This window comes from Morchella sextelata, assembly GCF_020137385.1.
Source record: "Morchella sextelata strain SCLS chromosome Unknown scls_1, whole genome shotgun sequence".
In the NCBI taxonomy this organism is placed as follows: Eukaryota; Fungi; Ascomycota; class Pezizomycetes; order Pezizales; family Morchellaceae; genus Morchella; species Morchella sextelata.
Genome location: NW_025408616.1, coordinates 3473361 through 3500870, shown reverse-complemented (window position 1 = coordinate 3500870; position 27510 = coordinate 3473361). Strand labels below are relative to the sequence as shown.

At 48.3% G+C, this 27510-nt stretch overlaps 9 protein-coding genes across 9 annotated transcripts; 4 read left to right on the top strand and 5 right to left on the bottom strand.

Annotated features, from left to right (window-relative positions):
- Window positions 1-369: 369 nt before the first annotated feature.
- H6S33_000916 (uncharacterized protein) lies at window positions 370-1716 on the top strand (the record flags this gene model as incomplete). The annotated part of the gene is made up of 2 exons (XM_044832346.1): window positions 370-1206; window positions 1471-1716. 2 exons carry the CDS (start codon window positions 370-372, stop codon window positions 1714-1716), a joined length of 1083 nt encoding a protein of 360 aa, XP_044700475.1.
- Window positions 1717-2358: 642 nt separating this feature from the next.
- H6S33_000915 (uncharacterized protein) lies at window positions 2359-3121 on the bottom strand (the record flags this gene model as incomplete). Its single annotated transcript, XM_044832345.1, has 5 exons — window positions 2359-2366; window positions 2607-2628; window positions 2685-2758; window positions 2933-2953; window positions 3016-3121. The coding sequence occupies 5 exons, from the start codon at window positions 3119-3121 to the stop codon at window positions 2359-2361; spliced, it is 231 nt and encodes a 76-aa protein (XP_044700474.1).
- Window positions 3122-4741: 1620 nt separating this feature from the next.
- H6S33_000914 (uncharacterized protein) lies at window positions 4742-6109 on the bottom strand (the record flags this gene model as incomplete). The annotated part of the gene is made up of 4 exons (XM_044832344.1): window positions 4742-4851; window positions 4908-5291; window positions 5393-5646; window positions 5700-6109. The coding sequence occupies 4 exons, from the start codon at window positions 6107-6109 to the stop codon at window positions 4742-4744; spliced, it is 1158 nt and encodes a 385-aa protein (XP_044700473.1).
- Window positions 6110-6978: 869 nt separating this feature from the next.
- Window positions 6979-7575, bottom strand: H6S33_000913 (uncharacterized protein; the record flags this gene model as incomplete). The annotated part of the gene is made up of 1 exon (XM_044832343.1): window positions 6979-7575. The coding sequence occupies one exon, from the start codon at window positions 7573-7575 to the stop codon at window positions 6979-6981; it is 597 nt and encodes a 198-aa protein (XP_044700472.1).
- Window positions 7576-13097: 5522 nt separating this feature from the next.
- Window positions 13098-13715, bottom strand: H6S33_000912 (uncharacterized protein; the record flags this gene model as incomplete). The annotated part of the gene is made up of 3 exons (XM_044832342.1): window positions 13098-13424; window positions 13516-13531; window positions 13612-13715. 3 exons carry the CDS (start codon window positions 13713-13715, stop codon window positions 13098-13100), a joined length of 447 nt encoding a protein of 148 aa, XP_044700471.1.
- A 1648-nt stretch (window positions 13716-15363) lies between these two features.
- On the bottom strand, window positions 15364-16351 carry H6S33_000911 (uncharacterized protein; the record flags this gene model as incomplete). The annotated part of the gene is made up of 5 exons (XM_044832341.1): window positions 15364-15411; window positions 15607-15703; window positions 15769-15917; window positions 16031-16143; window positions 16216-16351. The coding sequence occupies 5 exons, from the start codon at window positions 16349-16351 to the stop codon at window positions 15364-15366; spliced, it is 543 nt and encodes a 180-aa protein (XP_044700470.1).
- Window positions 16352-18100: 1749 nt separating this feature from the next.
- H6S33_000910 (uncharacterized protein) lies at window positions 18101-20447 on the top strand (the record flags this gene model as incomplete). The annotated part of the gene is made up of 3 exons (XM_044832340.1): window positions 18101-19423; window positions 19494-19583; window positions 19641-20447. The coding sequence occupies 3 exons, from the start codon at window positions 18101-18103 to the stop codon at window positions 20445-20447; spliced, it is 2220 nt and encodes a 739-aa protein (XP_044700469.1).
- Window positions 20448-20874: 427 nt separating this feature from the next.
- On the top strand, window positions 20875-24062 carry H6S33_000909 (uncharacterized protein; the record flags this gene model as incomplete). Its single annotated transcript, XM_044832338.1, has 9 exons — window positions 20875-21202; window positions 21261-21347; window positions 21408-21756; window positions 21818-22707; window positions 22764-22860; window positions 22915-23004; window positions 23060-23306; window positions 23396-23414; window positions 23479-24062. 9 exons carry the CDS (start codon window positions 20875-20877, stop codon window positions 24060-24062), a joined length of 2691 nt encoding a protein of 896 aa, XP_044700468.1.
- Window positions 24063-24590: 528 nt separating this feature from the next.
- On the top strand, window positions 24591-25861 carry H6S33_000908 (uncharacterized protein; the record flags this gene model as incomplete). The annotated part of the gene is made up of 3 exons (XM_044832337.1): window positions 24591-24774; window positions 24845-25011; window positions 25103-25861. 3 exons carry the CDS (start codon window positions 24591-24593, stop codon window positions 25859-25861), a joined length of 1110 nt encoding a protein of 369 aa, XP_044700467.1.
- Window positions 25862-27510: the final 1649 nt, after the last annotated feature.

Genomic DNA, 27510 nt, shown 5'->3' with positions numbered 1-27510 from the left:
GCTCGGGAATGGATTTTTTTTTCTCTAGGTATTCACTAATACCACATAACATTACATACTCACCCAACTTCTTTGTGCGGTAGGTAATCAGGATCGCTCTAGCGTTCCCATGAATATTATCTGCTTGAATGATTCAAAAGCAAACAGAGATGGGGTTCCTTTCTTTAGGAGTCGAACTTATTTTCCCTATATATCTGTGCCTTCTCTGGAAAACTATTTTCTCACGATTATCACTCAGGTCCTCAAGATCTTACCTTAGTTGGTTGGTACCCCCATTGCCACTAAAGTATTTAAGGATATTTCTATATACAATTACTACTCATAATACTCATCCACACGGATAAGTCACTCGCCGATTAATATCCAACAATGGCCTCCAATACCTTGTCACTTTCCAACAATACCAAAAACACCCAAATACTTCACTACACTTATCTTCTCCTTCACAAAAACGGCACCGTACTCCCTCTTGTTTCAGCAGCTGATCTTCCATCGACAATCACGGTGCTTCCACCAACCGGACCCGGAATAATATCTCTGCTTCAGGAAATCTCTCACCCAAGATCTGCACCAGAGGTATTGGAAACTACGCCGGCGCCAGCGGTAGCATTTACACCGCAAAATCCCAGTGGGTTGGTTCAGTATCAGGGCCAAGGCAGAGAAATCCAATCTTCGGGTTGTGAGAAATCTGCCACTACCCCTGCAGGGTCGGAATGTACTCGTGACGACGCAGAAATGCAATCTAGAGCTGCTCCATCATCTTACTCCTCTTTCTCTTCTGCTTCCTCTGCGGAGGAATATTCAAAAAAAGGCCCATTCTACACCCACCCACATTCACACGAGGAATCGTCGTCTCAACAACACATAATACTCCAAGAAGAGGATGAAGAAGACGATGAACGCCATAAAGCTCGGCCTTGCGCTTACTTCCAGAGAAGGATTGGCTGCAGGCGTGGGAAAAACTGTTTCTACATTCACGCCCCTCCCACGGAGAAAGTGCACAAAGACACTAGAGACGGCTCAACCAGTGTACCGGGACGAGCTACTGACACCTCTTCCACCGAGTCAACTCCTGAGAGAGAAAGGGATACACGCATGCGCAGGAGTATCGGGGGTAAATGGAGGAGAGAAGAGGGTGAAGAGGTCGTAGCTGAAAAAGAAGAGGGGAGTGAGGAAGAGTGTAATAATGAAGTTAGAGATAAAAAGGTGAATACTTACCAACTAACATATATTGAATATTGTTATATGCCCGATCTCAACACACATAGGCTTCTAGTTAATATTCCTCTTTCTTTCCTTTTCTTTTTCTTGCTCTGAGCTGTACCCTATCCCCCTGCAGCACATAACTCCCACTAGAGCAGCCAGCCCAATAATAACCTGTTCCTTCGTGAGTTGAGCTCACAAATACAACTGCTCACTTCCACCCACTCTACATCCTTCTCCTACTTTCTAACCCTACTCATCTCGCAGGACTCGCCGACACCATCACAACACATCAAAACGCATTGTACCTTTTTCTTGCGATTCGGCGAATGTGACTACTGGCCTACTTGTAAATTCTCGCACGAGCGGCCCGAAGGAAGCTGGAGATCAAGCAGTAGGAAGCTTGCGACGACACTTCCTCAGAGAAGATCGGGAAGTAATTCTATTTCTGGCTCTGAGCTATATGAAGAGAAGCCGAGGGAGGTGAGAGTGGGGAAGTTGATCTCGTATTGATTGGTTGGGTTGATTCTCATTCTCGTCGTTTTTTTGCATACGGTATTGATACACAAACCAGCTTAACTTGCCTAGGCGCTGATTGCGGGCACGTGAGGCCTGAAAGCTCTAATTTCAAATGTTGAGGCAAGGTAAGGTCAGCGGCTCTATTTTGTTGGTGAGATTCGTAAAGTAGTTTTTCCGGTGCCTTTCCTTCCTTTTCCTTTCTGAGGTCCTTGCGAATGTTTAAGTTTCATATCAATAACATTTTCAAAACCTATCTCTGATTCACTTCTTTGTGTAGTTAGTGCCCAAAAGAAAATAAGACGTTCCCGTTTATTCGTTCGTTGACCCATTACACTATATTTTCTGCCTTCTTCTTCTGCCTACTAAAATCATTCGCCGACTTCTTTCGCTGTTTACTCATACTCCCATAGCTCACCTCACCGAAATTAACGAGAAAAACCGGGATCCAATCTCCCACCCCTAGCTAGCTAGCAGACAGACCTTTGGCTATAAAGTAGATGACGCTCATAGACGCTTTGGCCAACTGAAAGCCTAACCTGATTTCCGTTTCATCTTTTAGTCCGTGCGGCGTTGCACAGAACGGGTTAACCGTGTCCGGCCCGTGGTTACATTTTAGTGCCATTCTTTAACTCTACCTCAACCCGCTAAGAAAAAAAAATGTTAAAAAAACCTTCTTATCTACTTCACATATGATTTCTTATCGACAGAAAAGAAGTAGCTGGGGTTGAGATTAATATTACACGCCTGCCACCAACAATGAACCAACTGCATAAGGCGGTCATGTTTTTCCGTCACGAGGCGATAGTAACGAGTGAGATGTCGTGAATCCAATGGGGTTGCACAAAGTTCAAATATCGAATGATAGTGGTGGAGGTAGTTGTTACCTCGTGACAGCAATTGCCGGTACTAAAACGACTTTGCGTTAGTGTTGTGATGAAAATACGGGGGGGTAAACCTCCCACCTCAATGCCATACCCTCTTTGATCATAACCATTGGAGATCCATGTAAGATTGAAGTCATCATTGAGGATACCCACTGAGAACCAGGCAACAATCGATGATTTCTCAAACTACAGATGATAAAAATCAAGCTTCAAGACGGACATTTAGTGCTGTCGTAGGAGCCGCGGGGGGGGGGGGGCTGTATGCCGGCCAGAAAGAAATGACTCTTTTCTCTCTGGGCTGTCAAATGAACGTCGGTATAGGGTACGGGTATGCATGTATGTTATGACTGTGGTTATCCAATTAGTGGAACAAAACCAATCAATGAGACATAGAATTAAAGAGACTCACGATGATGTATCGATGTGAAGAAGAGACAAGTCTCAGTCCAATATATGAGGATCTGATCAGACCAACTTTTGGCTTTTCCACGACGCGCATGTCCGATTTGAGCCATGTTATCCGTATTGCGTACGTACGTGGTCCCGCAGTGCCAGAAGCTACATGTACTCGTTCATGATTTGTCACAACTTAGAAAAAACTATATGTACGAATGATATCATTCTACTGGATCCTTGCCCGGGACCGAAATGATGGGCTTCAGCAGCAAATATCAGTTGTTGTGTCCGACACGTCCTTGTCGAATAATAAAGATTTGGAATGTGGGCGAGTGTCATTATCGAGCTCCTACCTCGTTGGACACCCTCTCGACGCCCATCATCTTCGATCATCGACTTGCATCTCCGGGTGAGCCTGAAGCATACGATCCCCGTGAGATCCCGACAGTTTGGAAATCACACAAGCAGCTTCGAGCAAGGCCATTGCGGATAAAAATTCTACCGCGTAAGACTGCTTTGTGTGAGTTCTGCTATCTGAGAGCCAACCATGCCTTGCAAGGCTTTGTCAACCTATTCAAAACTACTGAAGCATAGTTATAACAAGATTTCTATGCCGGAAAGACCACCTCTTCTTCTTTAGAGCGGTAGATGACAACATTATGCACACGGGTATGCTATGCAGGTACAGTACGCACATGCTTCCAGAAGCTATAGCCGTTACCGTTGAGATACACCGTCCAGGTTCAGACATCCGGCTAACACAAAGCTTGCCCTGCCCGGCAGGGAAGCGGGTTTTCCCACTTTAGGGGATTGTCCGATGTCAGGATTGCCCGATGTCAGGTTTTCCCATGGTTTCAGACACCATACATTATCGAAAACGGATATTTCACCTTTATTTCTGACCAAACTGTAACGCCGTCCGACTTGACACCTACCAGGGCCAATTCGAACCTTTCACCCGAACTTGACATCCAAAACTGCCATGCCGTCGAACTAAAAATGGTCAGAATCAACTACAATGGAGTATCAGCGGCGGAGGGTACCGGGACTACCGTCCTAGGCCTGTGCAGTGTATGCCGTCATGTCCCATATACATACGATATCGTCAAGGAGTTTAGAAAGACAGAGATATGTTGCTCAGGAAAACCCAATTCCTAACCCTTCCCTTCCTTTGCCCTTGGGTCAATTCCTCCAGGCTTGAGAGCTTCCAATTTACTTTACCGCATGGGATCCCAAGGAAAGCTACTATTTGATTGTTGTCATTTATACCGTTACTGAAAGGGAAGGAGCTGTGGAAGGCCGAGGATGGGGGGACCTGACACACCGCCCCCACCACCAGCAAGGAAGGAGCTTCAATAAACATCAAACCACATCATACCATGTTATGTATCTTATACCATTACTACAACTACATGCATCGATACATTATTCATTTATTCATCGTTACCATAAAACAGCAAAAAAGATACGCTCAGAACAATTTCAATTCACACCGCTCATGAAATACACAAACAGCAATAACAACAGCAACGCTTTCCTCCCTCCATCAAAAGTAATACTAGTAGCATGATAGCGCAAATAAACGAAAAAAAAAAAAAAAAAAAAAAGAGTCCAGGATAAGAAAACGTAACTAGGGATAGTTAAGAGTGAAACCAAAAGAGAAAAGGCGAGAAAGACATTCGACCAATTGAGAAGGCGAGAGGGGTGTAGGGGGTGTATGGGAGAGAACTTTTCCTTTTCTACAACTTTGAAAAGGTAGGCTTCTTCCTCTGCATGGTAGCCTTGATTGCATTTGGCACATCCTGAGTCTGCAACGCCGCCGCATTCCACGATTGTGTATAGAGCAAACCTGATACAAGTCAATAAATGGAACCCTCAAAACAGAACTTTGGTCTTTTAACTAACCTTCCTGCACACTCCTCCCAACACTGTAATTCACCAGAGCTTTGGTGCTCTGCACAGCCACAGGGCTCTTACCCGCCAACGTAATACCCAACCTCATAGCCGCCTCCAAGGCTTCCTTTTTGCTCCCGTATACCGCGCTAACCAACCCCACACGCAGGGCCTCCTCCGCGCCAAAGAAGCGTGCAGTCATTGTAACATCCTTGACCCACGACAACGACCCCACAACCTTCGGGAGACGCGACAACGTGCCGATATCAGCAGCGAGCCCAATGTCAACTTCCTTAACGGCAAATGTGGTTGAGCTGGCACAAATACGGATATCAGTCGCGCAGGCGATATCGATGGCGAGGCCCAGTGAGAATCCATGAAGCACGGAGATGACCGCTGAAACAACACGAGGCGGTTAACACACGAACCCAATTGGCCCATTCACCCCACCCCACGAAAAAAACAAAACAAACGCGGGAAAACAACAACAAACATACGTTTATCACATCGTTCAGCCGCCGATATCGCTTCTTGAAACTCTTGAATGTGTTTCCTGAGTGCCCACGCTTTCCTCGCTGGATCGATCGGAGCTTCATCGTCACCCTTTGCCCGTCCCCCTACCATTTCCATGTTCATCTCCAAGTCCAGCCCTGCTGTGAAGGCCTTCTCGCCGGCGCCCGAAAGTACGATGCAGCGTACTGCTGAATCGCCCGACAGACGGTCAAAGATCGAGCCATACTCATCCCACATCCTAACCCCCAATTAGCCAGGAGTAGAGACTCAATATATAACGCAACAACATACAGCTTATAAAACGCATTAAGTTTCTCGGGCCTATTAATCTCGACATGGGCGACCCCCGGAGCTGGAATGGTGACATTGAAATGTCTGTAATTGGCATATGCCTCCGGAGGTGTCATGACGGGCTTGCTGCTGGTCTTGTGGTGCAAACTCGGGGCCTCCTCCATCGTGACGCTCTTGGGCTTTGGCGGTGGGGGCGGTGGCATCGCCAGAGACGCAGGGCTCATCGAGCGTGTGTTCTTCTGGGGCGACATATCCTCGTGGTCGTGGTCGTGGTCGTGGTCGTGGAGGTTGGTAGTTCTCGAAGATGGAGGTGCTGGTGAATGGGGGGAGTTTACCTGTTGCTGTTGCTGCTGGTGGTGGAGGTGACGGGGTGGGGATTGTACTCCGAGGGTTCGGGGGTAGCGCCACATGTTAAAAGTATGGGGAATATATGGGAGAGGGTGGGTTAAAAAACGTGAGACCGAGGGGGATAGATAATGGGGGGGGGGGGGGGGTTAGCTAATATAAAGCAAGCAGATAGTAAGGTAGGCAACACAGAGAGAGAGACTTGACAGCAGGCAGACACGAAGCCGAGCACTGCTGCCGAGGTAAATAACAGTTGGCTGGGCTGTCTGTTGGCGCTCTTTCAGCAGGGATGAGCAGAGCCGCGCACGATGTTCATTCGCGGAGTGTGAGACACACGTGAAGACGTGAAAGGTTGGAGGATCGAAATCTCGCGATCTTGATGAATCACGGCCAAATACGAGGGCGACTATGAAGATGAGGATGAGTATCAGATTCCGTGTTGCACCGGGCCCATAATCATCATTATCGCAACCACAACCACCACTAACTACTAAGCTATCCTTACAGGTTATCTATTTCTATTCAAGCCCCAATGGCTATATTAAGTACCGTTCATCAAACATTCCAGCTTCGTCAATAAGAATAAGCGCTTCCATCAAAAACAACAAGAAACAAGAAACAATTTCATGAATCAATTAATCCCCCATGCCGTGCCGGGCCATGCCAGATTACCAACCTTTTTGTAAGTATACCTATGTAGAGTTATGAAACAAAACACAAAGCCATAAAAAATACACGAAAACGAGATCGCAATCTTCCCTCTTCCCTTCCCAAAGAAAATATATGTATGGAGGTAATGAAAGTGCAAACAAAAACCAACCAACCAACCCAACCCGCAAACCAAATCCAACAAACACCAATTTAAAAAAAAAGAAAATGAAAGAAATGAAATTACAAAAGAAAAGACGGAACAATAAGGTATTGTAATCAATCCTTAATGAACAGGCGGCGGTACCGCAACAGAGACCCCACGCTCTCCCTCTCGGTCTCCCACTCCCTCCGTCCCTCCACCACCACCAGCACCCAACCCACCACCACCACTATCCTCACTATCCTCCCTCCGCTCCCGGACCACCTCCCCTCCCGCTCCCACTTCACCGACACTCCTCCTCTCCACCTCATTACCAACAACCTCCTCATATTTCGGCAACCCCCCAGCGGCCCTCTCCGGCCTCGTCACATAGGGCGGCGGCGCCTCCCCCTCCCCCTCCTCCCCCCCACCACCACCATCATCCCCCCGCCTCCTGCGCATCTCCAGATCCGCCACGAGCGCCGTCTGCCGCACGCCCAGCGACGCAAGCGCCTCCCTGCGCTTGCTGCGCCGCCAGTACCACAGCGTGCACACGAGCAGCACCGCAAACAGCGCCAGGATCAGGAAGTACATGTTGACGAGGTTTGAGGCGGTGGGGTCGTCGCCGTCGTCGGGGCCGGGGCCGGGGCCGGGGTCTAGGTCGGGGTCGGGGCCGGTGTCAATGGCCCTGCGGTGGAGGGGCGTTGTAGGTGGTGGTGGGGGGGTTGTTAGTGGGGGCATTGGAGCATTGGTTGTGGGTCTGTTGTCTGGTGTGAGGTTGAGATATGTGAGGTGAGGTGAGGTGAGGTGAGGTGAGGTATGTGAGGTGTGAGGTGTGAGGTATGTGAGGTGTGAGGTGTGAGGTATGTATTGTAGATCCCGTGATTCACCAGAGACAGGTCCGCGAGCTAGCTCTTGTGTAGTGAGTGTATGGCAGGATCTGTCTTTCTATCTAGATCTGGCTTTCTGGCTGTCTGGTTGTCTGGCTGTCTCGCTGTCTGTCAATGGCCCATGGACAGGACACCGAGTGATGTACGAAGATCTGGTGTAATCTCCAGCGAGCGAGGGCGAGGGCGAGAGCGAGATCGTATGTATGATGTAGTTGCGAGTATGCACACACGTATGTAGATAAAGCCCTCCCATCCCCATCCTCCCCACTCTTCCCCCATCCATCCATCCATCCCTCCTTCCTCTCCTTCCTCTGCCGCCTCCCCGCCTATCTACGTAACACACGCACACAAAACGGGCCATCTGTAACCCTCCCCCCCCCCATTCCACAAAAAAAGAAGAAAAAACTAAAATCGCCCAGCAAAAGCTTGGTGTGTACGCTAGCCGGGGACCCCTTGCTGGGGTTTGGCTTTGGTTTGGCTTTGGTTTTGGTTGGGGCGGGTTTTGTCTGCAGGGTTATCATGTAGTGCACCTACGTATACTCATGTGGGCTGGTGGGTAAAGTATTACTCAGCTGCATGAACGGGGGAAGCAGTTAAGGGCTCTCTATCATAGGGGATGATTATGTAGCTTGCGCGGAGCTACATGTAGTTCTCGCCTACTCGGTGTAATTGGTATGTATGTACAATTGCAACGGGCATGGTATGGAAGTTCTACGAGTACCTACGAGAAGAGAAACATAGGATCCTAGGAATGCGGTCTGTAGGCAATACAGCAGGTGAGCGGCGCTAATGGGGCACTAGGCATCATGGAGTGTCACTCGGTCGGTAGGTCGTAGTCGTTGAGTCAACCGTTCGGTGACACTTGGTCAACGATTGACATGCACTTACATGTCGATGCCCTCTCTTAAAAAGCGTGGACTCATTGGATGTGTGCTGGCCTATGGTGGGCAAAGCCGTTGTAGCCGAATTTTGCGCCCGATTTGCTCATGTATCTATGGTTGGTGTGGTTGACTGGTGAGATGGGCAGCGGTGTTATGGGTAGGGTTTTTTTCGATAATGTGTTTATGACGTGAGGTCTGGAGCTCGAATGGTCTCGAGAGGTCTTAGCTCGGATCCATGTGGTGCTTGCTGGATAATAGATGTTTTGAACCATTCGATATATATATACTCAGTCCATATCTGGCTGAGAAAGTCACCTAGCTAGGCAGACATGACTGTATTCGAATCCCGGTCATAGTTGATATGGCCCGTATAGCCCCATAGCCTGGTACTTGGATTATGCATGCCTATGGCGGGGCGCTGGGCTGCAGTCGAATCTAACTATCTCTCTGTTGCGGTACCGCAACCGTACCGATGCTCGGTATATGTTTAGTTTTGTTTTCTCTGGTTGTATATTAAGGTGCTTACTATATATCGGAGCGATATTAAACTCCGCGGGGAAAAATCCTTCTGAATGGCTTACGAATCCGACCGCAGCGAGAAGCTCAAAGCCACAAAGTGGACCGCTTAGACGCGCGAGATACGCTCTCTAGCAACAGTAGGCAGCTACTAAGTAGCTTCGGCGCATCAAGGGGTATATTCCCTGCATCTCACAGTAACGGAATTTTGACTCCTGGCTCCCAACTCTAAAATTGGAGTTAACTTGTCTCAAGTTGACGTTTTATGTGCCCTATTGCTACGGTTGATTTATTTATTTACGCATGTAGTCTTTATTTTCTATGATTAGCATTGCTTAATCTTCTCTGTGACGATACCATGCCTATTTTTCAAATTCGTACTGTTCTCTGTTACTGTTCTACTCATCGACTTCCTTTTTCATTCGGTCTACCTGAGAGTGATTGTAGAGTATTGCTGTCACTTGTATCTCTGGTTTCTTTGGTGTTGCAGTGCGAACCTGAGGAGAATGGACCAGATTATCACTGTTCGCCAGGGAAGTATAATATGAACGATATTTGATTTTGAATTGCGGTTGTAAGATTGATGAGAGTGGTACTGGTATTGTTTCTTGTGTGAGAGGTAGCTATAGGTATGTGTCCCATGTGGCGGATGGTGTGGTTACTCTAGATCTGTCCCACTTGAGAACGCTAGCACCCCAGTTGTATTCTTCACTTGCAGGTGAACGGTCAATCTTTCCGTGGAGATGCAAGTTTGAAAGCCCCTCTCTATAATAAGATATTATAGAGAAGACAAATACCTGTTTCGACCGGTTTCATATCCCCTTTCCACCCCTTCATACCAGGCTTGGGTCTTAATCCTGATGTCGGTTAGATCGGAGATGCAAATAGGACCCAACGAGGATGCGGAAGGGCCACAAGATCTCGATCTCGAATGTGTTGGCTACGTATGAACACTCCTAGTTTCGAGTGTCCGTTGATGAGATCAGCTCAATGGCTTATCGTTGTATGTAGTGTTCCCCATGAGACAAGACGAGACGAGCCCAGGGCATAGGCTCGTCGCGCCTTGTCTCATGGGGTGGTGGGCTCGCCTCGTCTCATTTTATGAGCCCAGGCTCACAAGATTCGAGCCTGTTCGAGCTTTTCCGAGTGATAGCATATGTTGAGAGATCCTACAGAGGCATTAGAAGTCGATGCCAGGCCGTTGTTTAGCAAGGATTTGAAGGCTAGAAATGTCTATAGTTCCGAATTAGTACTATCATTAGTTGAGAGCCCACGGTTAGGGATGGTTGAAGTAGTCACGACAAAGAGGTTCTGCTTGGCTAAAACTAATACAAATATAGCATAGTATTCCCCACTATTGCCAATTCTTGGCGGGCTCGGGACAGGCTCGAGCAGAATTGATAAAAGTCTCGGGCAGGCTCGTCTCATGGGGAACACTAGTATGTTTTTTTAGTTTCCAGTAAGGTTCTTGACTTGGTACCGTTGAAGCACCTGCGGAGTGGTGGCCTTATCAATCCTCCTTCAAGGGCCAGAAGTTGCTGTTACTCAAGCCAACCCAATGCTAAAGCTGGTTTCTTTGGACGTCGATGCCTGGAGGTTGCTCTATAATGTGCTTGGTCTCGGCATTAGCGCTAGCTCCCAAAGGCTTGGTAGATGTATGCACCTCGGGTGGTGGAACGTCAAAAACAGTGTAGGAATTACTTGAATCGTTTGTATGTGAGATGATTGGGAGGTTTGCGGGTCTCCTTCTTTATATATATAATTGCCGCGGTTTCTGACGACAACAACGTGTGGTTACTTAATTAGTTGTGACCACCTATAACTACAGGTAGCTGTTATCTCTTGCAATTGACCCAACGTTAGTCCCAAATTATGCTTTATTCCTCTTTCCCGCGCTTTAGATTTGATCTGAGCATCCTACTGAACGCTTCTAACGCCAGCATCCTTCACACGATATCTATCTAAAATGGCAGCGATATACCACCAGCCAACATATCTACTACACGAAAACACTTCTTATAAACCATCAAGAGATGATCTAACACTAATGCGCTCCTGAATGGCTTAGTATCCGTTCAGCCAGTGTTTGGTCTTGGCTCATGAAATATCACTCGTTAAATTCTCCCTTGTGTGTGTGGCACCAAGACTGCGAGTGTTCGGCTAATATCGCTTTCTACAGTTTAAACTAAGGGAGTAGTGATGAGAGTTGATCTACAGGTTGGGGGAGTGAGGGAGGGAGGGGAGTAAGGAGAGAATGCGGGACAGGGACAGGGGCAGGAAGAGCCAACGAGGAACAGAGAGAGCCAACAGGAACAGGGAGCCAAAAAAGGAAAAGAAGAATCTGAAGAGGGACAAAGAGAGTCGATGAGGAACAGGGATAGCCAACAAGGAATAGACATGTATAGCTAATGAGGAATAAAAGCTAGGAATTGCTTCTTTAAGTCCCTCGGCAAAGCCCAGAAACGAAGAGAGGCAGGGTGATGGAGGCGGAGTCCCCTTTCTACGTTTTACAAGGGGGAGGGAGAAGGAACTCGCCTGGGGAAGTGCCAGAGGAGTGGGGTTGGAGCATTTATAGCAGTGGGCCAAGAAGTGTTGATGTGAGCGTACTCCAGGGCCATGTGATGTGGTGTTTAAATTAACGTTGGCAAGCGTTGTGGTGTGGGCGGTTTTTAACCGGTAGTACTCATAGTAAGGGTAGTTTTTGATTTTCAGAAGTCATTTATCCACTAGGATGCTCACTGAGCAGCCAAGGTCAAAGGTAACAGAAACTTTTCGGTTTTCGTAAGACTGCAAGAGATGTATCCACGAACTCACAAACTATCTCCTACTATCTCCTGTATCCCAGCTTCTCCCCTAAAGAGAGCAGTGCTTTGTATGGCGCAACATTGCCTAGCTCTGCTTCCAACTATAGCCATCCTACCAGCACAACGACAAACTACCCCTCCCAGACCAAGACACTTATACCAACCTAGAAAATGTCAATAAGTCTCAAGCTAGAAATTCCCTAGAGCCTGTTGGTCATGTATTTCCCATAGTCTCAAGATCATCCCCTCTAGTTCTGGCATTGAGTGACTACAACCCCACGAACCCACGAACCCGCGAATCCACGAACCACAGAATCACCAATTATCACTCGGTCCAATTCAAAACCAGACCAGGCTCATCACACCAACTCCAGCGACTTCCAGAACGAACGACTAGGCTACAATCCATACCGCCATACTTCCTTACTCTACCTCCCTACTCTATCGTCTGTATTCGGGCCATCGATCCTACTATTTACATACTCTCTAATAATGCGCTATATACTCTCCTCTACGCTCACGACAGTTCCGGCGGTTCCTCCTGGCCCCCGATGACGTCTTGCAACCAATCAAAAGATCAGACCGTCGGGCGAGTGACAACGAGTGATTTTTCATTTCGCCGTTGCAACTGCATCAAAATAAAAATTCACGCACACACCGCGGCCGGAAGAAAAGCCACAGGCTGTGGAGTGCTGGTCTGATTCTATATAGCACGCACACTCGCCAGCATGATAGGTAGCTACATAGCTAGAAAGGTGAGCTGGAATGGAAAGGCGCGCTAGGCTAGGCTAAGCTGCACTCTGTATGAAAAAACGAGAATTATAAGAAGGAAGAAGGGGGAAAAAGAGTTGTCATGGCAACAAAAAGGTAAAAAAATAATCTTAAAAAAGAAGCGGAAAAAAAAAGTTAAAAAAGAACCCTCCAATATTTTTGTTTTCACGATTAATGTAGGAAAAATAAGTAAAATGGAAAAAAAAAAAGAATAATAAGAGATGGGTAGATCTTCTAGATGAGAGCGCTCTCCTCCAAAGCTCAGGGAGAGAAAGGGCGCAGAAGAACCACACCAGGAAGAAGAACCAAACACGGATATAAAAACACATTGAAAAAAAAAAGTGAAAAAACGCCATTCCCGCCCCCGCCCCCGCCCCCGCCCTTCCCTTCCCTTAGTGTGATCAATTCCTCGACCTCTTAACCAGCTGCCCATCCCTCTCGCTCTCACCCTCCTCCTCATCATCCTTGCTCAAAATCCTGCCCGCAAGCCTCTTCCTCCCGCTTCCATTCCCGTTCGTGATCGTTTTATGGCTCCCATTGACGCTCCCGCTCCCATTCATGATCCTCCTCTCCTCCACGACCTCGAGCTCCGGCTCCTCCTCACTCGGATTCCGTAGGTTATGGAACGACGCGTGGTGGCCGCAGCCGTCACACAGGAACGACGACGCGGCTTGGAGCGGGTTGAGCATGAAGCGCAGGCACGGGCAGCACGGCGACACAATCGATGCCTGAAAATCATTACCAACCAGTTAGCAAACCCACGCATGATACTATCGCCACCACCACCACTCTCTCTCTCACTCAGTGGATGCTTCATACTTTGTTAACACATTTCCTGCAGCACACAAGCTTAGTTAGCAAGGACTTCCTCAAACCACAACCAGCGCTGTCGGGGAGGAAGGAAAAGGCACATACCCTCTAGGAACTGGATAGTTCATCACCTGCCAGATATTTGTAGCAGCCCGGCCCTGGCTGTTGTTGTTGTTGTGATTTCCGTTCATCTTTGCCATGCTGCTCATTTCTCTGAATCTTCTCGCGACGGCGGAGGCGGTGGAGTTGGAAGAAGAAGAAGGGGTCGTTGGTGAGTGAGTGAGAAGAGAGACAAAGGGAGGATGAGGAAGCAAGGAGGAAGAGGAAGATCGAAGGCGTGGATAAAGACGGACGACAACCGCGTAATGTGCGATGAGCTGGCTAGGTAGCTGACTGGACTGTGCGCAAGGAAGCAGCAGATCTCGGTCTCGTCAAGATGACTCGCGCGTTTGGAGAGAAGGAAAAGAAAAGAAAAGCAACTAAGCTATCCTCCAGCGTCTGTGTGTAAAGGGGTCCGTACTGCGCAAACAGGACAGGCACACTTTTCGGGGGCGGGAGAGATTGTTGTATCAAAAGTTTCAGCACTCGTGCTGGGGGGGTTGGAAAACAATCGCGCTGTTTCCTTAATAACTCGTCTTTAGGGAGGGAGAGAGAAAAACTCGCGCGCCGCGTTTGTTGATGATGGGATGGATGGGTTCTGGCGTCTTCCTGGTCCTCCTGGTCTTCCCTTACTCTTCTAGCCCTCGATTCAATAATCCTTACAACACCCCCCGCCAAGAATGATTCCATGGTAGCCCGGAGGGGAGCCGCAACACCAGCGCCACAGGGGAGAAGCGGCGCGCGTAAAGTTCGCACCTCTCACACTGCCCGCCGTGGTGACACAGCGCCTACTGGAATGGGCATGGGCCATAATGTTATATTATGCTGAGTAGTATAGGGTACGAGTATTGAGTGGTCTTACTCTTCTCTAGCTCTATTAACTAATGTAATTCCTGCCTAGGAATCTGTAATCACTCAATATGGGATATGCCGGTAGCACAGTCTACAAACATATATGAATATCATCGCAACACTCTTCTCGAGTCATACTTCAGTTTCGAGGATTAGTACTCCATGAGAGGATATTATTCAGATTTAACGAGATTCCCACCTTCGGCCATAATATATATATTGCGGAGGAAAACAGTAAAAAATATATGTATATCGAAAAGAAGTCTGCTAGCTACTAACCAAAGCTCAGTACAAGGGTCATGTCATATAAGCTGGCAAGTAAGCAAGCAGGTAAGGTGGTGATAGTTTGTTCGCAGGTAACATTACCGTCAGAGTAATGGATAGTAATAAGGAAAAGTTCGAGATATTCAGTTAGAGCATGGTCGATATGATAGAGAACACCGGGGCATGGCCATGATCAAACACAAAAAAAATCAATCACTGACTTGCAAGAGTACTAGAAACAAACAACAACTGAGGCATGCGTGTGGTTAAAAAAAAAAAAAAAAAAGAGCAAGACAAAGATTAAAGGAAACAAGCAAAAAGGAGATTACGTAGATTTATAAAACGTGCAATGGAAGCAGCAGGAAAGGGAAACAAAAGGCAAACAGAAAAAATACAGAAAAATCAAAAATCACAACGCCGGTTATTTTTTGTTTATTCAGCTCAGCGAGGCCCCTTCTCACTAAACCAGAAAAACACACACACGAAGACACACACACAAAGCACACAGCACACAAACACAACACAAAACCGCCCGTTCTCACTCTCAGCTCTGTTCTCAGCTCTGATACTGTTATCGTCCTTTCGTTGGGGTTGACATAAGATAAAATATAATATTGAATGGGAAAAACGGCTATCCTATCACTACTCCTCTTCTGGAACAGTAAAAAGAGCTACTCTCATACGATGGCTCTGCATTAAAGATGTATAATTAGTAACGCATACGTAAGTGGGTTTAGTCTGGGCTTCAATTTCGGTGGCACGTGTTAGGGAGCACGTGATATCGCTTCCGGGAACGGGTTCAGGAAATAGCCGAAACACGAAAGGACAGATATGGCTAATTACACACGAAAAAACGAGCAAGAGAAAGTTACTGGTGGTACGTACCGAAGGTAGTTTAGGAATAACGACGGCTAGCACGGCGAGGCAGTTGATTGTGAAATACGTGAGGTCGTAATGTGTGTAATGCGTGCTCATAAGAAACCTTGGAAAATGTCAGTGAGTATTTTTAAAAAGTCAAGATAAGCTTGATAAGTTGGGGAAACATACAGTACTACTGGAACTGTCAAGAGAAACTTCTTGGTAGGCGTGTATTGGTCCCCGTTGTCGATCTGCTCCCACATATTCAGGTTGTCATAAGCCCCTGCGTTGAACTCGAATGGTATTCCCTGGACCCAATGGAACATGAGATAAGAGCCCTACACCCCCGAAAGTATTTCCGTCAGCATTTCAACCCCATATATGAAAGCTCCCCCACCGCCTCCTATCCGTAGAGCAAAGCAAAGGGTAGGTTGATTTTGTAGAGACGTACAAACATGTAAGAAATGTTCGTTAGTGTCCAGCTAGTCTCCTGAGACACTCCCGGCATTGTATCGTAGAATATCTTGAGCCCGATAATGAGCACTACGTGAATTCCCCAAGCACCTAAGTAGCCCCAGCACATATAGTCAGCTTCCGAGCCACCAAAGGCACGTTCAATATCAGTATTATTCTCACCTTTGCTGTTGACCCAGCTCGCGTTCAAGTTCGGCAATGCAGCCTGATCGGAGCGCTGCTCGATCGTCTCTGGGGGCTCTTTGTATATCAGGGAGCTGGAGCGGCGCCTTCGGCCAGCATGATTGGCGTCCGCCATGGGGCCGCCGGAAGGGGGGGTTGTGCGGGGGAGGATGAGGGAATGAATTTTGAAGGTTGTGGGGGTAGTTGCCTGGGGAAGGCGACTGGTTATCGAATAAATCGGGTTGAAAGCAAGGCTGAGGCTTGGGAGAGAGAGGCGGATGGGATGGGTGTGAGTGAGGTAGGGTTGGGTTAGGTTAAGTTTTGGGTTGGGTTGACTGGTTGGCCTGACAAGAGCGGTAAGGTGCACGCGGGCAGGATTCACAGAGGAGGTGAGTTACGAGGAGAGTATGTAGACAAGTATAGGAGCTACACAGCGATAGAGTTCAAGACATACAAGGGAGACGTCTTTACTGTGTGATATACGTGTGGAAAAGGTGAATTGAACCAGAGGGAGAAAGGAGAGCAGACAAGCAAGAGATCAAGAGGAAGTTTGAGGGCGAGTGAGGGAAGAAGAGGAAGAAGGGAGTCTACTCCAGGATAGAGAAACGAGAGACAGAAGATAAGGAGTGAGCGAGTGACTGGAACGACACGGACAAGTGAGCCGAGAATAGGAACAGGGAATAACAAGAGCAAGAATCCGTGCTTGGTCTAGTCGCCTCTGTAAACTTTAAAGGAGAGAGCGAGAGCGAGAGAAAAAAGTACTACCTAGGGACTCTAGAGGGGAATTTCAAGGGAAGGGGGGGTGGATGGATGTGGAGAAGTGAGCGAGTGTGTATGCGTTTAGCAAAGCAGTGCCTAGTGTTATGCGTGTGCCTACTGCACGTATGGAGCTGTCTATGTTCGAGAAGCCCCTCTACGATCCGTCCGACTTCCTCGAAAGAGCAACAGGCGATGATTGCTGATGAGCGCAGTAGGTACTGGGAGGGATGATGCGTGAGATGAAGCAGACACCAGATTGTTCCTACCTAAAGTGCTCCTTGGCGATAGAAACGGCCGTGCATCAAAACTTATGTAGCCTGTAGGTACTCTCAGGCTAGGGTTATTCCAGGACACGCGAGATTTGTCTCCTTTTCCTGGGTCAAAGAGTCAGGCAGGACGCGACGATATGAGTTCTTCAACACCTGTCTACTCTATTATATTGCCTTACGGTTTATTCACTCTCTACAACTTTACCTAGGTATGACATGTGCAATGGGTTCTAGGTTTTACTCACACAAATTAAAGAGATTGAGCTCCAGAGAAAGCTGTAGCTGTGCTAGCTAGCAGTTGTGGAAGGAAAGAAGAGGGAAAAGAACGATTGGAATTGATTAATTGCTGCCCAGGCGACGGGATTTCGGGACACCACCCATGCACAACCAGCACTGTAGAAATATAAATATAAAAAAAGCAAAAACAAACCAATTGGAGGAAGGAGGGAAGAAGAAGAAAAAACATACACATCTTCTTACCCGGCCCGACATCATCCACACCAAGACTGAGTATCAATCTCCCTCTTGATGATAACGTCTCTCTTTGCAAAGTGAAGCGTCTTTTATCGCTTCTGAACCGTGTTCCTGTGGGCTCGTTCTCCCAGAAGACGGGTAACTGCACAGATAGCCCTATTCTCCGCGACAACCGAGTTCTCTCCGTAACAAGTTCGCCTCCCCGCGTTTAAATTTCACATCACCTTACCTCAACTACGTCTCGCTGATAGATCTCGAGCTCAGCATCGCCCCTTTCACACCGCAAATTGAATATTTGCATCGCACACAATTTTTTCTTGATTGCGCGCGCGTGACATAATCATCTCTAGGTCCATTTGCTACCCGCTTTTCCTCTCTTCGTTATGGAGGGAGCCAGCGCAGCGTCCAAGCCAGTTTCCAAGGAAAAGCGCGATTCAGCAACTACGACCCCTAAAAATTCCTCCAGACCATCTTCAAGAGGCTCAAATCACAAGCGCCAACGCACCGACCCAAAAATGGCAATGGAGTCTTCAGCTGATTTTATATCACTGGATTTTTCAGATGGCGCTGACGATGAACCGGTCGAGGCGGAATACCTTGGCTCCAAGCGCTCCAAGCGTACACCTTCGAATACCGGAAACACCACCCCAGTAACTACGAATGGTCACAGTACACAGGATGAAGACGACCAGGAAGGTGGCGTAGAGGAAAAGACAGCGAAAAAGAACAAGAGAAAGAGAAAGCCTCTCAGAAAATTATCCAAGGAAGGAGAAAATGATGCGAAACAGGAAGCTGATAAGGCAAAACAGCCGATATCTCCAAGCTTAAATTCCAGAGGCGATTCATCAGATGAGGACGGTGGTGTCAGCATTGGAATACCCTCAAATGGTGCTCACGCTTTGAAAGATGACGAGTCCGAAAATGAGGATGAGGATAAGGACTCTTCCACTCGACGCGCTTTGAATGACAAAAGGCTCAATGGCGCACGAACTCCTGGGCGGGAAGATGCCCAAAAGCCTGGGTCTGTGGAAATTACAGTTGCGACAGCTTCTAATCCAGAGGGTTCTAATGTTGACACAGCAGCCGCCAGCGAGGAGCTTGAGAAAGATTCCGCAAAAACAAACGGGAAGACCAAGGAGAAGAAACGAAGGTCAAAGAAGAAGAAGAAGTCAGTGGCAGAGGCGGAAAGAAATGCAAAAATTGAACTACCCAAGGGCGGGGGGTTTAAAAACATTTCTGACAGAAAGGATGAGGATGACACGTCATCATCATCATTAGGCGATGATGACGATGAAGGGCTGGAGATCCACGTTGATCTCGACATGGTTGACATTGATGGTGATGAAAAGGCTAAAAGTAACCACATTAGCGATGAAGAAGGAGAAGTTGTAGAAAGCCTAGCAAAGAAGGACGTTATAGCTGTGCTCGACGAGAATGAAGATGACGACGGGGGTGAATCTCCTCTCGTTGATCAGGATGTAGCCATGCGGCAGCGGAAGTACTATTCTGCATATATACTGCCGCCGTTTAGGCTTGAGGAGGCGCGTCCTTACTTCGACTCAACTTCAGGTGTAGACTTTACAGCAGATGTGATACAGGAACGAGAGCTTGCCGCTGTAATGGTGGTAGCTTTTTCGGAGAGTAAAAGGATATGTACTGTTTGTACCAAATCGGGGCACTCGGAAGATAATTGTCAGGAACTAAAGGTAAATTTCCTATCACTTATTGATTGATATTACAACAAAGAACTCCTACTGATTGTAATTCTGAGAATAGTGTAAACATTGTGGAAGCTGGAATAAGCACTTTTCACACGCCTGCCCAGATATCGAGAAGAATGAAGAAGCAGAGCCACGCGTAATAGACGTAAGCATCCTGAAACACATCCACACAGACCGTTATGCTAATCATCTTCCGAAACAGCATTGGCGCCGTATCCCCGCTCACCGTCACAAACCAATCCAAGCTTCGAAGAAATCCCTTCCCCTTTACTGCTACTACTGTGCCGGAAGCGACCATTATGGTGATGAATGTCCCCGGTGCCCACCACCTCCAATTAGCGGCTCCTTCTCGTTGTCAGAAATCAATGTAAATTCTTATGCGACCCAGGAATGGCTCTTGGAATCCGCCGATAAACTCGAAACCCTTGGATCAGCTAAAGGAAATCCTACATTTGGGGCAGCGGGGACTAAAATGACGATGAAACCAGCACTGGACCCGTTCAGAGACATGCGAAATTTCGATAGGGAAGATCCATTCCCGAAGCGCGCACCCCCTGCTGGGCCGTCTAGGGGCAAGGACTCTTACAAGTCGAGGAACGCCCAGAGAGATGGTAATGGTGCATCATACCGCCAGCGGAGCCCTGCCAGGGACCCTGTATTTGATAGATATCGTGAACCTTTGCCACCCAGGCCGGTCTACGGACTGCCTCCAAGACCTCGCTCACGCTCACGAAGCCCACCGCGTAATAGGAATGGTGGTCGACCAGGCGGAAACGGAGGAGGTGGGGGTAGAGGCGGTGGTGGGGGTGGAGGTAGAGGTAGAGGTGGGGCCCATATGTATGGGCCTCCACCGGAATTTCACAATCGCCCTGCAGCTCGCGAACCAAGGAGGGGTTACGAATCGCATTCACAACCCCCATTGCCAAGAGAGCCAGCGCCCAGGCGTACAGAGGCGTATAGACCGATGCCGTCGAGTGCCAAAGGGAATTGGCAGAGATATAAGACCTAAGCAAGGCCCTGTAATTTTTTTGGCGGCATATATCTTCCTTTTCTTGTTTAATCATGATTTTTGCTATCTCGGTGGTCCCCTACGGGCTGGCCGCTTCTGTGTATCAATACTTAGGCAAGGCTATGTGGGTTTTGGAAGCGCTCCTTGCTGGCACCATGGAGGGGAACCACCAAGAAACTTCTTTGCCTTAACGTCAGATATGGGGTACGGATATATATTTGGGGCTTGGTAATAAAAGTTTAAGGGCTTTTAGAAACGGCCCAGTATTTCGGTGGCGTCATATGTTATCACTCGGTGCTCTTTTGAGCTTCCGGGTATTGTACAGATTTACGTAATAGTAATGAGTATTCAGCAGTGATGAGGACCATAATATAACTTTGGACACATCCAGGAGACTTCTTGTACCTGTTAATCAAAGCGTTCAGCAATGCCACGCACTCGTCCAGCGTCTGTAGCATTCGCCTCCGAAACCCTCTTCCGCCTATCCTCACAATCCTCCTCTCATACCACTCGAAGCTCCCTCACTGCTACTTCGGGAACTTCAAAATCACGCAAACTAAACCCGTACAGCAGGGAGACTGAAGGTGAAGATGATGATGATGAGGTATCAGAGGAGGAGGATGATTCGGAGGGTATTATCATGGCTGTCGACCATAGAGGGAGGAAGATAGGGTGTGCGTTTTACTCAATGGAAGAGCAGAGGTTGAGCTTGATGGAGGATATCGAGTTTCCTACCTCGGACTGCTTGGATGCTTGTGAGTGCTCCCGCAGCGAGGTTTGGCTGGGCTTACTGATGTAACTGCATGGGAGTAGTGAAGTTTCATATCAAGCCTACGGTCCTGCTGCTGCCATCGAGATTTGATGAGACAATTGATAAGTCTCTTAATCCTAACCCCAAAGGTGCATAACTCCACAAACCTCTGCATATATACTTATATCTCTTGCTCACTGGTGTCCTAGATGAGTTCGCAACACCCTACCACGTCTCCATACGCCCTACTACCGAGTTCTCGTACGATACAGCCAGAAACAAGCTCATCTCGATCCGTATTGGGGAATCCAACGGGCCTTCAATCACAATCCAGACTCCCGGGGATATGTATGATATATCCGGAGAGTCACGGAGACGTGGGAATCTACTCAGGCTTGCGGGATGGATCAATGTGGAGAGCAAGGTTACTGTAGGGTGTGCTGGCGCCGTATTGACATACTTACAGAGGAAGGCTAGTATTGACGGGGGTCCTAGCGAGGGCGATGGGGGGGGAGTGCTAGTGGCGGAGATTGAGATGTGGAGTATGGCCGATGTTATGTATGTGCCAAGCTGGAAGTGTGTGTAGTGGTGGTGGGAGAAAGTGGCTAACGAGGAGTAGGTTTGTGAATGCGGATACTATATGTTCGCTACAGATCTTTGAGGATGAGTCGCATCCGAACTTCCATATGCAAGGCCCCAAAGGCCGTGGAAAGGAGGGTCTATCCCTGTTTGGGATCATGAACGGGACTCGCTCTCCGCTTGGCCATGTCATGCTCAAACAGTGGTTTCTGCGCCCTAGTCTATCGCTCTCCACACTGACGTCCCGTCATGATACCCTGACTGCATTCCTCCACCCTTCCAATTCCCATGTCCTCGTTACGCTCGGTAAGTCACTGCGCTACATTAAAAACATCCCGAAAGTTCTCTCAGGTCTGCGGAGAGGCTTGGGTAGTGGCGGTCGTGGAGGTGAATGGATCTCTCTAGCCAAGTTCTCGTTTTATGCACTAAGAATCAGGTCCTCTTTACAAGAGATGAGCGGAGTCAGAGGCTTAGCCATCTACAAGAAACTAATGGATTCAGTCGATGTCAAAGCCATCCAGGCTGTAGGACAACTGATCCACGATACAATTGACTTTGACGAAAGTGCGCTGCAGCACAGGGTGGTGGTGATGAGGAACGTAGATGATGAGCTGGACCGGATGAAGCAGATGTACGATGGTATGGATAGCATGCTCTCGCAGGTTGCGCGTCAAGTCGCAGCTGGCATCCCGGCTGACGTGGCTATCAACTTGAACGTGATTTATTTCCCGCAATTGGGGTATCTGATCGTTGTACCCTCGCTTGAAGGTAGTAGCAATGATGGAGGAGAGGATGATGCGGCAGGGAGACCAGTGTATATGGGCCAAGACTGGGAGTTCCAATTCTGTACAGGGACGAGCTGGTATTATAAGAATCCGCAAATGAGAGAGATGGACGCATACTTCGGGGATATGTATGGGCTTATCTGTGGTGAGTACTTTTGGTGGGGCGGCATTGAACGAGTGATTTCTGATGATGCTGTGAAGATAGGGAAATTGAGCTAGTGCATGAATTACAGGTGAGGGTGCTGAAGTATGATGAGATACTCGCAGATTGTGCTATGGTCTTTGCTGAGCTTGATTGGTATGGCCCTGCAATCCCCCTTTCACGATATCAAATTGGACTAAGGATGGTTAGCCTTCTGGCCTTGGCTCTGGCGGCGGAGAAGTACAAATACTCTCGGCCTATTGTTACTGATCAAAATGTCATCAAGATCACCAAGGGCCGGTACGCTAGTTCTGACTTTCCTAGAAGACGTAAGAACTATCATTGACATTAACAGACACCCACTCCAAGAACTTTGCGTGTCATCCTATGTGGAGAACGATTGTAATATGCTTGGAGGAAAAGGTTCAGATGAGGCCGAGAGTATAGATACTGAAACCACTCCGGACACAAACGAAGCCAATCCAGCTACACCACCGAGGAACGTAAGGCCGGTACAGCTTGGTGAGGACGATCCGACTGTGCCAAGTATGATGCTTATCACTGGACCCAACTATTCTGGAAAGAGCATTTATCTGAAACAGGTTGCACTTATAGTCTATATGGCTCACATTGGGTCCTTTGTTCCAGCCGAGAGTGCAGTGATAGGGCTGACAGATAAAATCCTAACCAGGATCCAAACTCGGGAGAGTGTTTCAAAAGTGCAAAGTGCATTCATGATAGACCTTCAGCAGATTGCAATAAGCCTTAGACTAGCCACACGTCGGTCTCTTCTGATAATTGACGAGTTCGGCAAGGGCACCGACTCGAGTGACGGTGCAGGGCTAGCATGTGGGGTATTTGAACACCTCTTAAACCGCAGTGATGAGAGGCCAAAAGTTCTTGCAGCCACCCATTACCATGAGATATTTGAAAACGGCTTCCTCACTGAGCATCCACGTCTGCAGTTTGCCCATATGCATGTTCTTCTTGACCACGATGCAGAGGCCACGGAAGATCAAATCACATATCTATACCGGATGGAGATCGGCCGAAGCACTAGTAGCTTTGGGACTTGCTGTGCGGCCCTCAACGGGATTGACCCGGCGATTGTTGCGAGGGCCGAGGATCTGATCCTCTTGGCTGCAAGAGGTGAGGATCTGGTTGCTGCATGTGGGAGATTAACAGGCGGGGAAACGAAGGAATTGGAGGAGGCTGAGAGGGTTGCAAGAGATTTTCTGAAGGAGGACTTTGACTTTGAAGATGAGGACGGGGATGAGAGTGTGGGAGAGGTCAGAGGAAAACTAGAGAAGATATTGGAAGGAGTCAGAAGGGCTGAAGAGTGGATGGAGTATGAATAACACTCGGGGGTTTGAAGTTGCTAGTGTGAATGGGCATGGAACTAGAGCGGATACAGATAGAAGAGCTATATTAGGATTGCACTATCCATGTTTGCTGGATTCACTTATGGACGTTAGACGCAATTTCACTGAATCGAATTGTGGTTGCCGGAAAAGAAGTCTTATCCATCATGTGCTGGTAAACACTTTGAAACACCGAGGATTTGGTAATGACTTTTCAGCACAAAACACCACAACCTCTGTTTATTCAATGCCACAAAGGATAAAGCTTCATCCAAAAAGACAGGCATCTCCGAATACTCAATTCCCAGCACAGATTCCGTCACTCGAAATTTCACTGCCCCACGGGGACCCCAGCCTTGGCATTTCTGCAACCCCAACCCCACCTTTTCAGCCGCATCAGCTCACCTGCAGCATCTCCGGCCCCAACGCCCCAACATCTCACCATTCCATAACTCGGCCGACTATTAGTTCCAGGCAGCACGGAGTAGATAAACCACCAAAACATACGGCAAATTCAAACATTACATGACTGCCATCTTGACTGCCCTCCAGCACCAGGGACCATCTAGAGCTACATACCACATCATGCTACCCCCCTCATACTCGGATCATGATCCTTTACCACCCCCGTCCTTCGACCCGCTGTCGATGATGCTCAGCCAGTTTTCGATTGTGAAGCGCTTTGCAAGTTTTATAACGACGGGTGACTGTACGATTCCTTTTTCACAACTATTTCCAGCCAGTTTTTATGTGTACTGACGGGTATATATTGTGCACAGTGATCCAGCTTTCTCGCACATCCAGCACAGTCCGTGAAACGCTCCTACAATCGTCAGAATACTGGTCTGAACTACTCTCCCTGACATCCCTCGTCTGCTCCGAGAACACCCACATCAAAGGTGAAAATGTCAAGAACTGCGTAATCTGCTCCATGCCCGTCTGCGAGGTAAGCCTAATCACCCACCCGCCCCGCTCATTTGCCGGCCCCCACACTCAAACACAAACACACCGGGTCACCCCACTAACCCCTATCCCAGACATGCATTGTGAAATCCGACTTCCACGGCACCTCCGGAACATTCTTAAACCGCATCCGTACCTTCTGCGACTCCTGTTGGTCCGCAACGAACTTCTCCCACCCGCCAAACTCACCGCACACCTCGGCCCCGCCGCTCTGTCTCTGCGTCGCAAAAGACGGATGGCTCTGCTCCCACTGCCGCTCCACAGAGCGCGCAGAGCTCTTGGAGAACAAGTATACCTGCGCAACGGACGGATGCGACGAGCCCCACGATAACCCGGAGAAGCAGCGTGTGTGCACTTGGTGCCGCCTTCCACTGCCGCCGGCCTGGCGCCCGGTCACTGCGGAGCAGATACCGACCCCGGGGTCTTCCGGGGAAGGCGAGCCGATGGAGGAGGAGGCCCCGGGGTATGATGAGGGGAGCACTAATGTAACTGGGAGGAGGACGTCGGATGTGGTGGACTCCCCCGTAGATAAAGTTAAGATTGCGGGGTGGGAACAGATGAATGATGAGGAGAGGTCGGACTACCAGAAGGCGTGGTTGGCGAAGGGAGCGAGGGAGAGCGCGCGGGCGGGGAGAGTCGTGCGAGGGGGGAGTAGCGATGATTCTGGGGAGGGGAGCTCTGCGGCCCCTACCCCGGATGGGGATGAGGCACCGAGCTTCGAGGAGGCGCTCAATGATGGGGAGGTGGGAGAGGCTGGTTCCAGCGCTGAGGCCCAGGAGGCATTGGGGAAAATGAAGCTCAAGGACACTGATAATAGTGGCGGGAGTAGTTAGTTTAAAAACTACATTACTCTTTTCTTTTTAATATATGTATTGTTTACTTTTTTTTCCCACTGCCTTTTTCTTATTATTTTCTTCCCTTCCTTTTTGCTGTTTCTTTTATTTAGAAATAAGAACTTTCGCTGGTTAATCAATTAGCTGAGTTTACTATATTCTTCCATTTCTGTTTTCGTTTTTTTTTTGTTCTCTGCTTTGATTTTGATGGATGTTTATACGAAACACGGAGTTTTGTTTGATATCTCATCTCCCCTTTCCCTTTCCACTTTCCATCTTTCCCTTTCCTCTCTTCTTTCCACATAGTGAACAGGAGCTGGCTCCATGTAGGATACTGCCGCCATAACGGTTTATTTGGAAAAGTCAAGTATCGGCTCTCGGGGTCCTCGGTCCAAATTGGCCGCCTTAACCCTCGCTCCCAAACCCTAGCCATGCAACACCATTGGAAGTTCAACACACCCAATTGCAATCGACACAGAGTAAATCCAGTCCCCGACTCGTGCTGATCGAACCACGATCATAGTAACTGAGATGCCTTGACGTCGCCTTCTTCTGCAGGTAGGCCTCCACGCCCATCGCAGGGCGCCCATATTGCATCGCAGCCCCGCGGGTGTAAGAGGCTACCTTACCCAACCATCTAGTAATGCACAGGGAAAGTCATTCCGCGGTGGACACGAGATCTGTCCCTCGATGTAAGGCTTCTCTATCGAAGCTGCCTGGCCCATATAGGTTGTGTATGTGGGGGTTGTATGTATAGGTAGCAGTTGGCAGGGTTAGGTTTCGTATTACATAGAGCTGAGTGACCTCGAATACTATTATGTGGGCGAGGCCACGAGGCTACGGAAATGCCTCAATACTTCCAACAACTTGGCTCTACAAGCACAAGCCGGACGAGATAGTCGCCAGCTCAGTCTTGTTCTGTTTCGTTATAGGTACTTCATAGTATATCACTCGCAGATATTTGTCGCACGATAGTCCATCATGATGAGAAGTGACACACTGCATCGAGATCAGATCTTCCCAAATCCTAGATACATTTCCGCCCTAAGGATTAGATCTTCGCGGATCCCGTGTGCTATTATCCACGGCGCTAGCCCTCTGTGAGCCCCCCTAGTGGTACTACCCGAGGACTCGAGGACGTTAGGTCTATAATACATAGTATACGCAATCCCCCCAAGCCACGGTAGTGCAGTCGGTTAGCACGTCTCTCAAAAGTCAGCCTGTAGGTGAAACTGCTGTGAGAGAGGAGACTGGGGTTCAAATCCCCATCGAGGCGTCATCAATTCTTTTTTCTTTTTTCTTTTTCCACGGGGGGCTCTTCTTGGTAAGTAGTAGTCTAGCCGTAAAAGAGAGACCGCGTGGGAACATGCTGAGAGAAAGAAAGATACTTTTTGTAGGAAGATGTAAAGGCTTATTACATTGAGCTTGCTTAGAAAATGGATCGAATACACACCAATGAAGGAAGGCTGGGGGTTGCTTAGGAGATTCACTCAATATCAAAACCTCGTCTTATGAGTCTGTAGACAAGCCGTGGAAATCAAACCCGTTTAAATGCGATTGACCAATATACAACGGTAGCCAGATCTTCTATGATTCACTGGCTACAGTAATATTTTGACGCTCGCTATACTTCACTGACTCCACTAGTC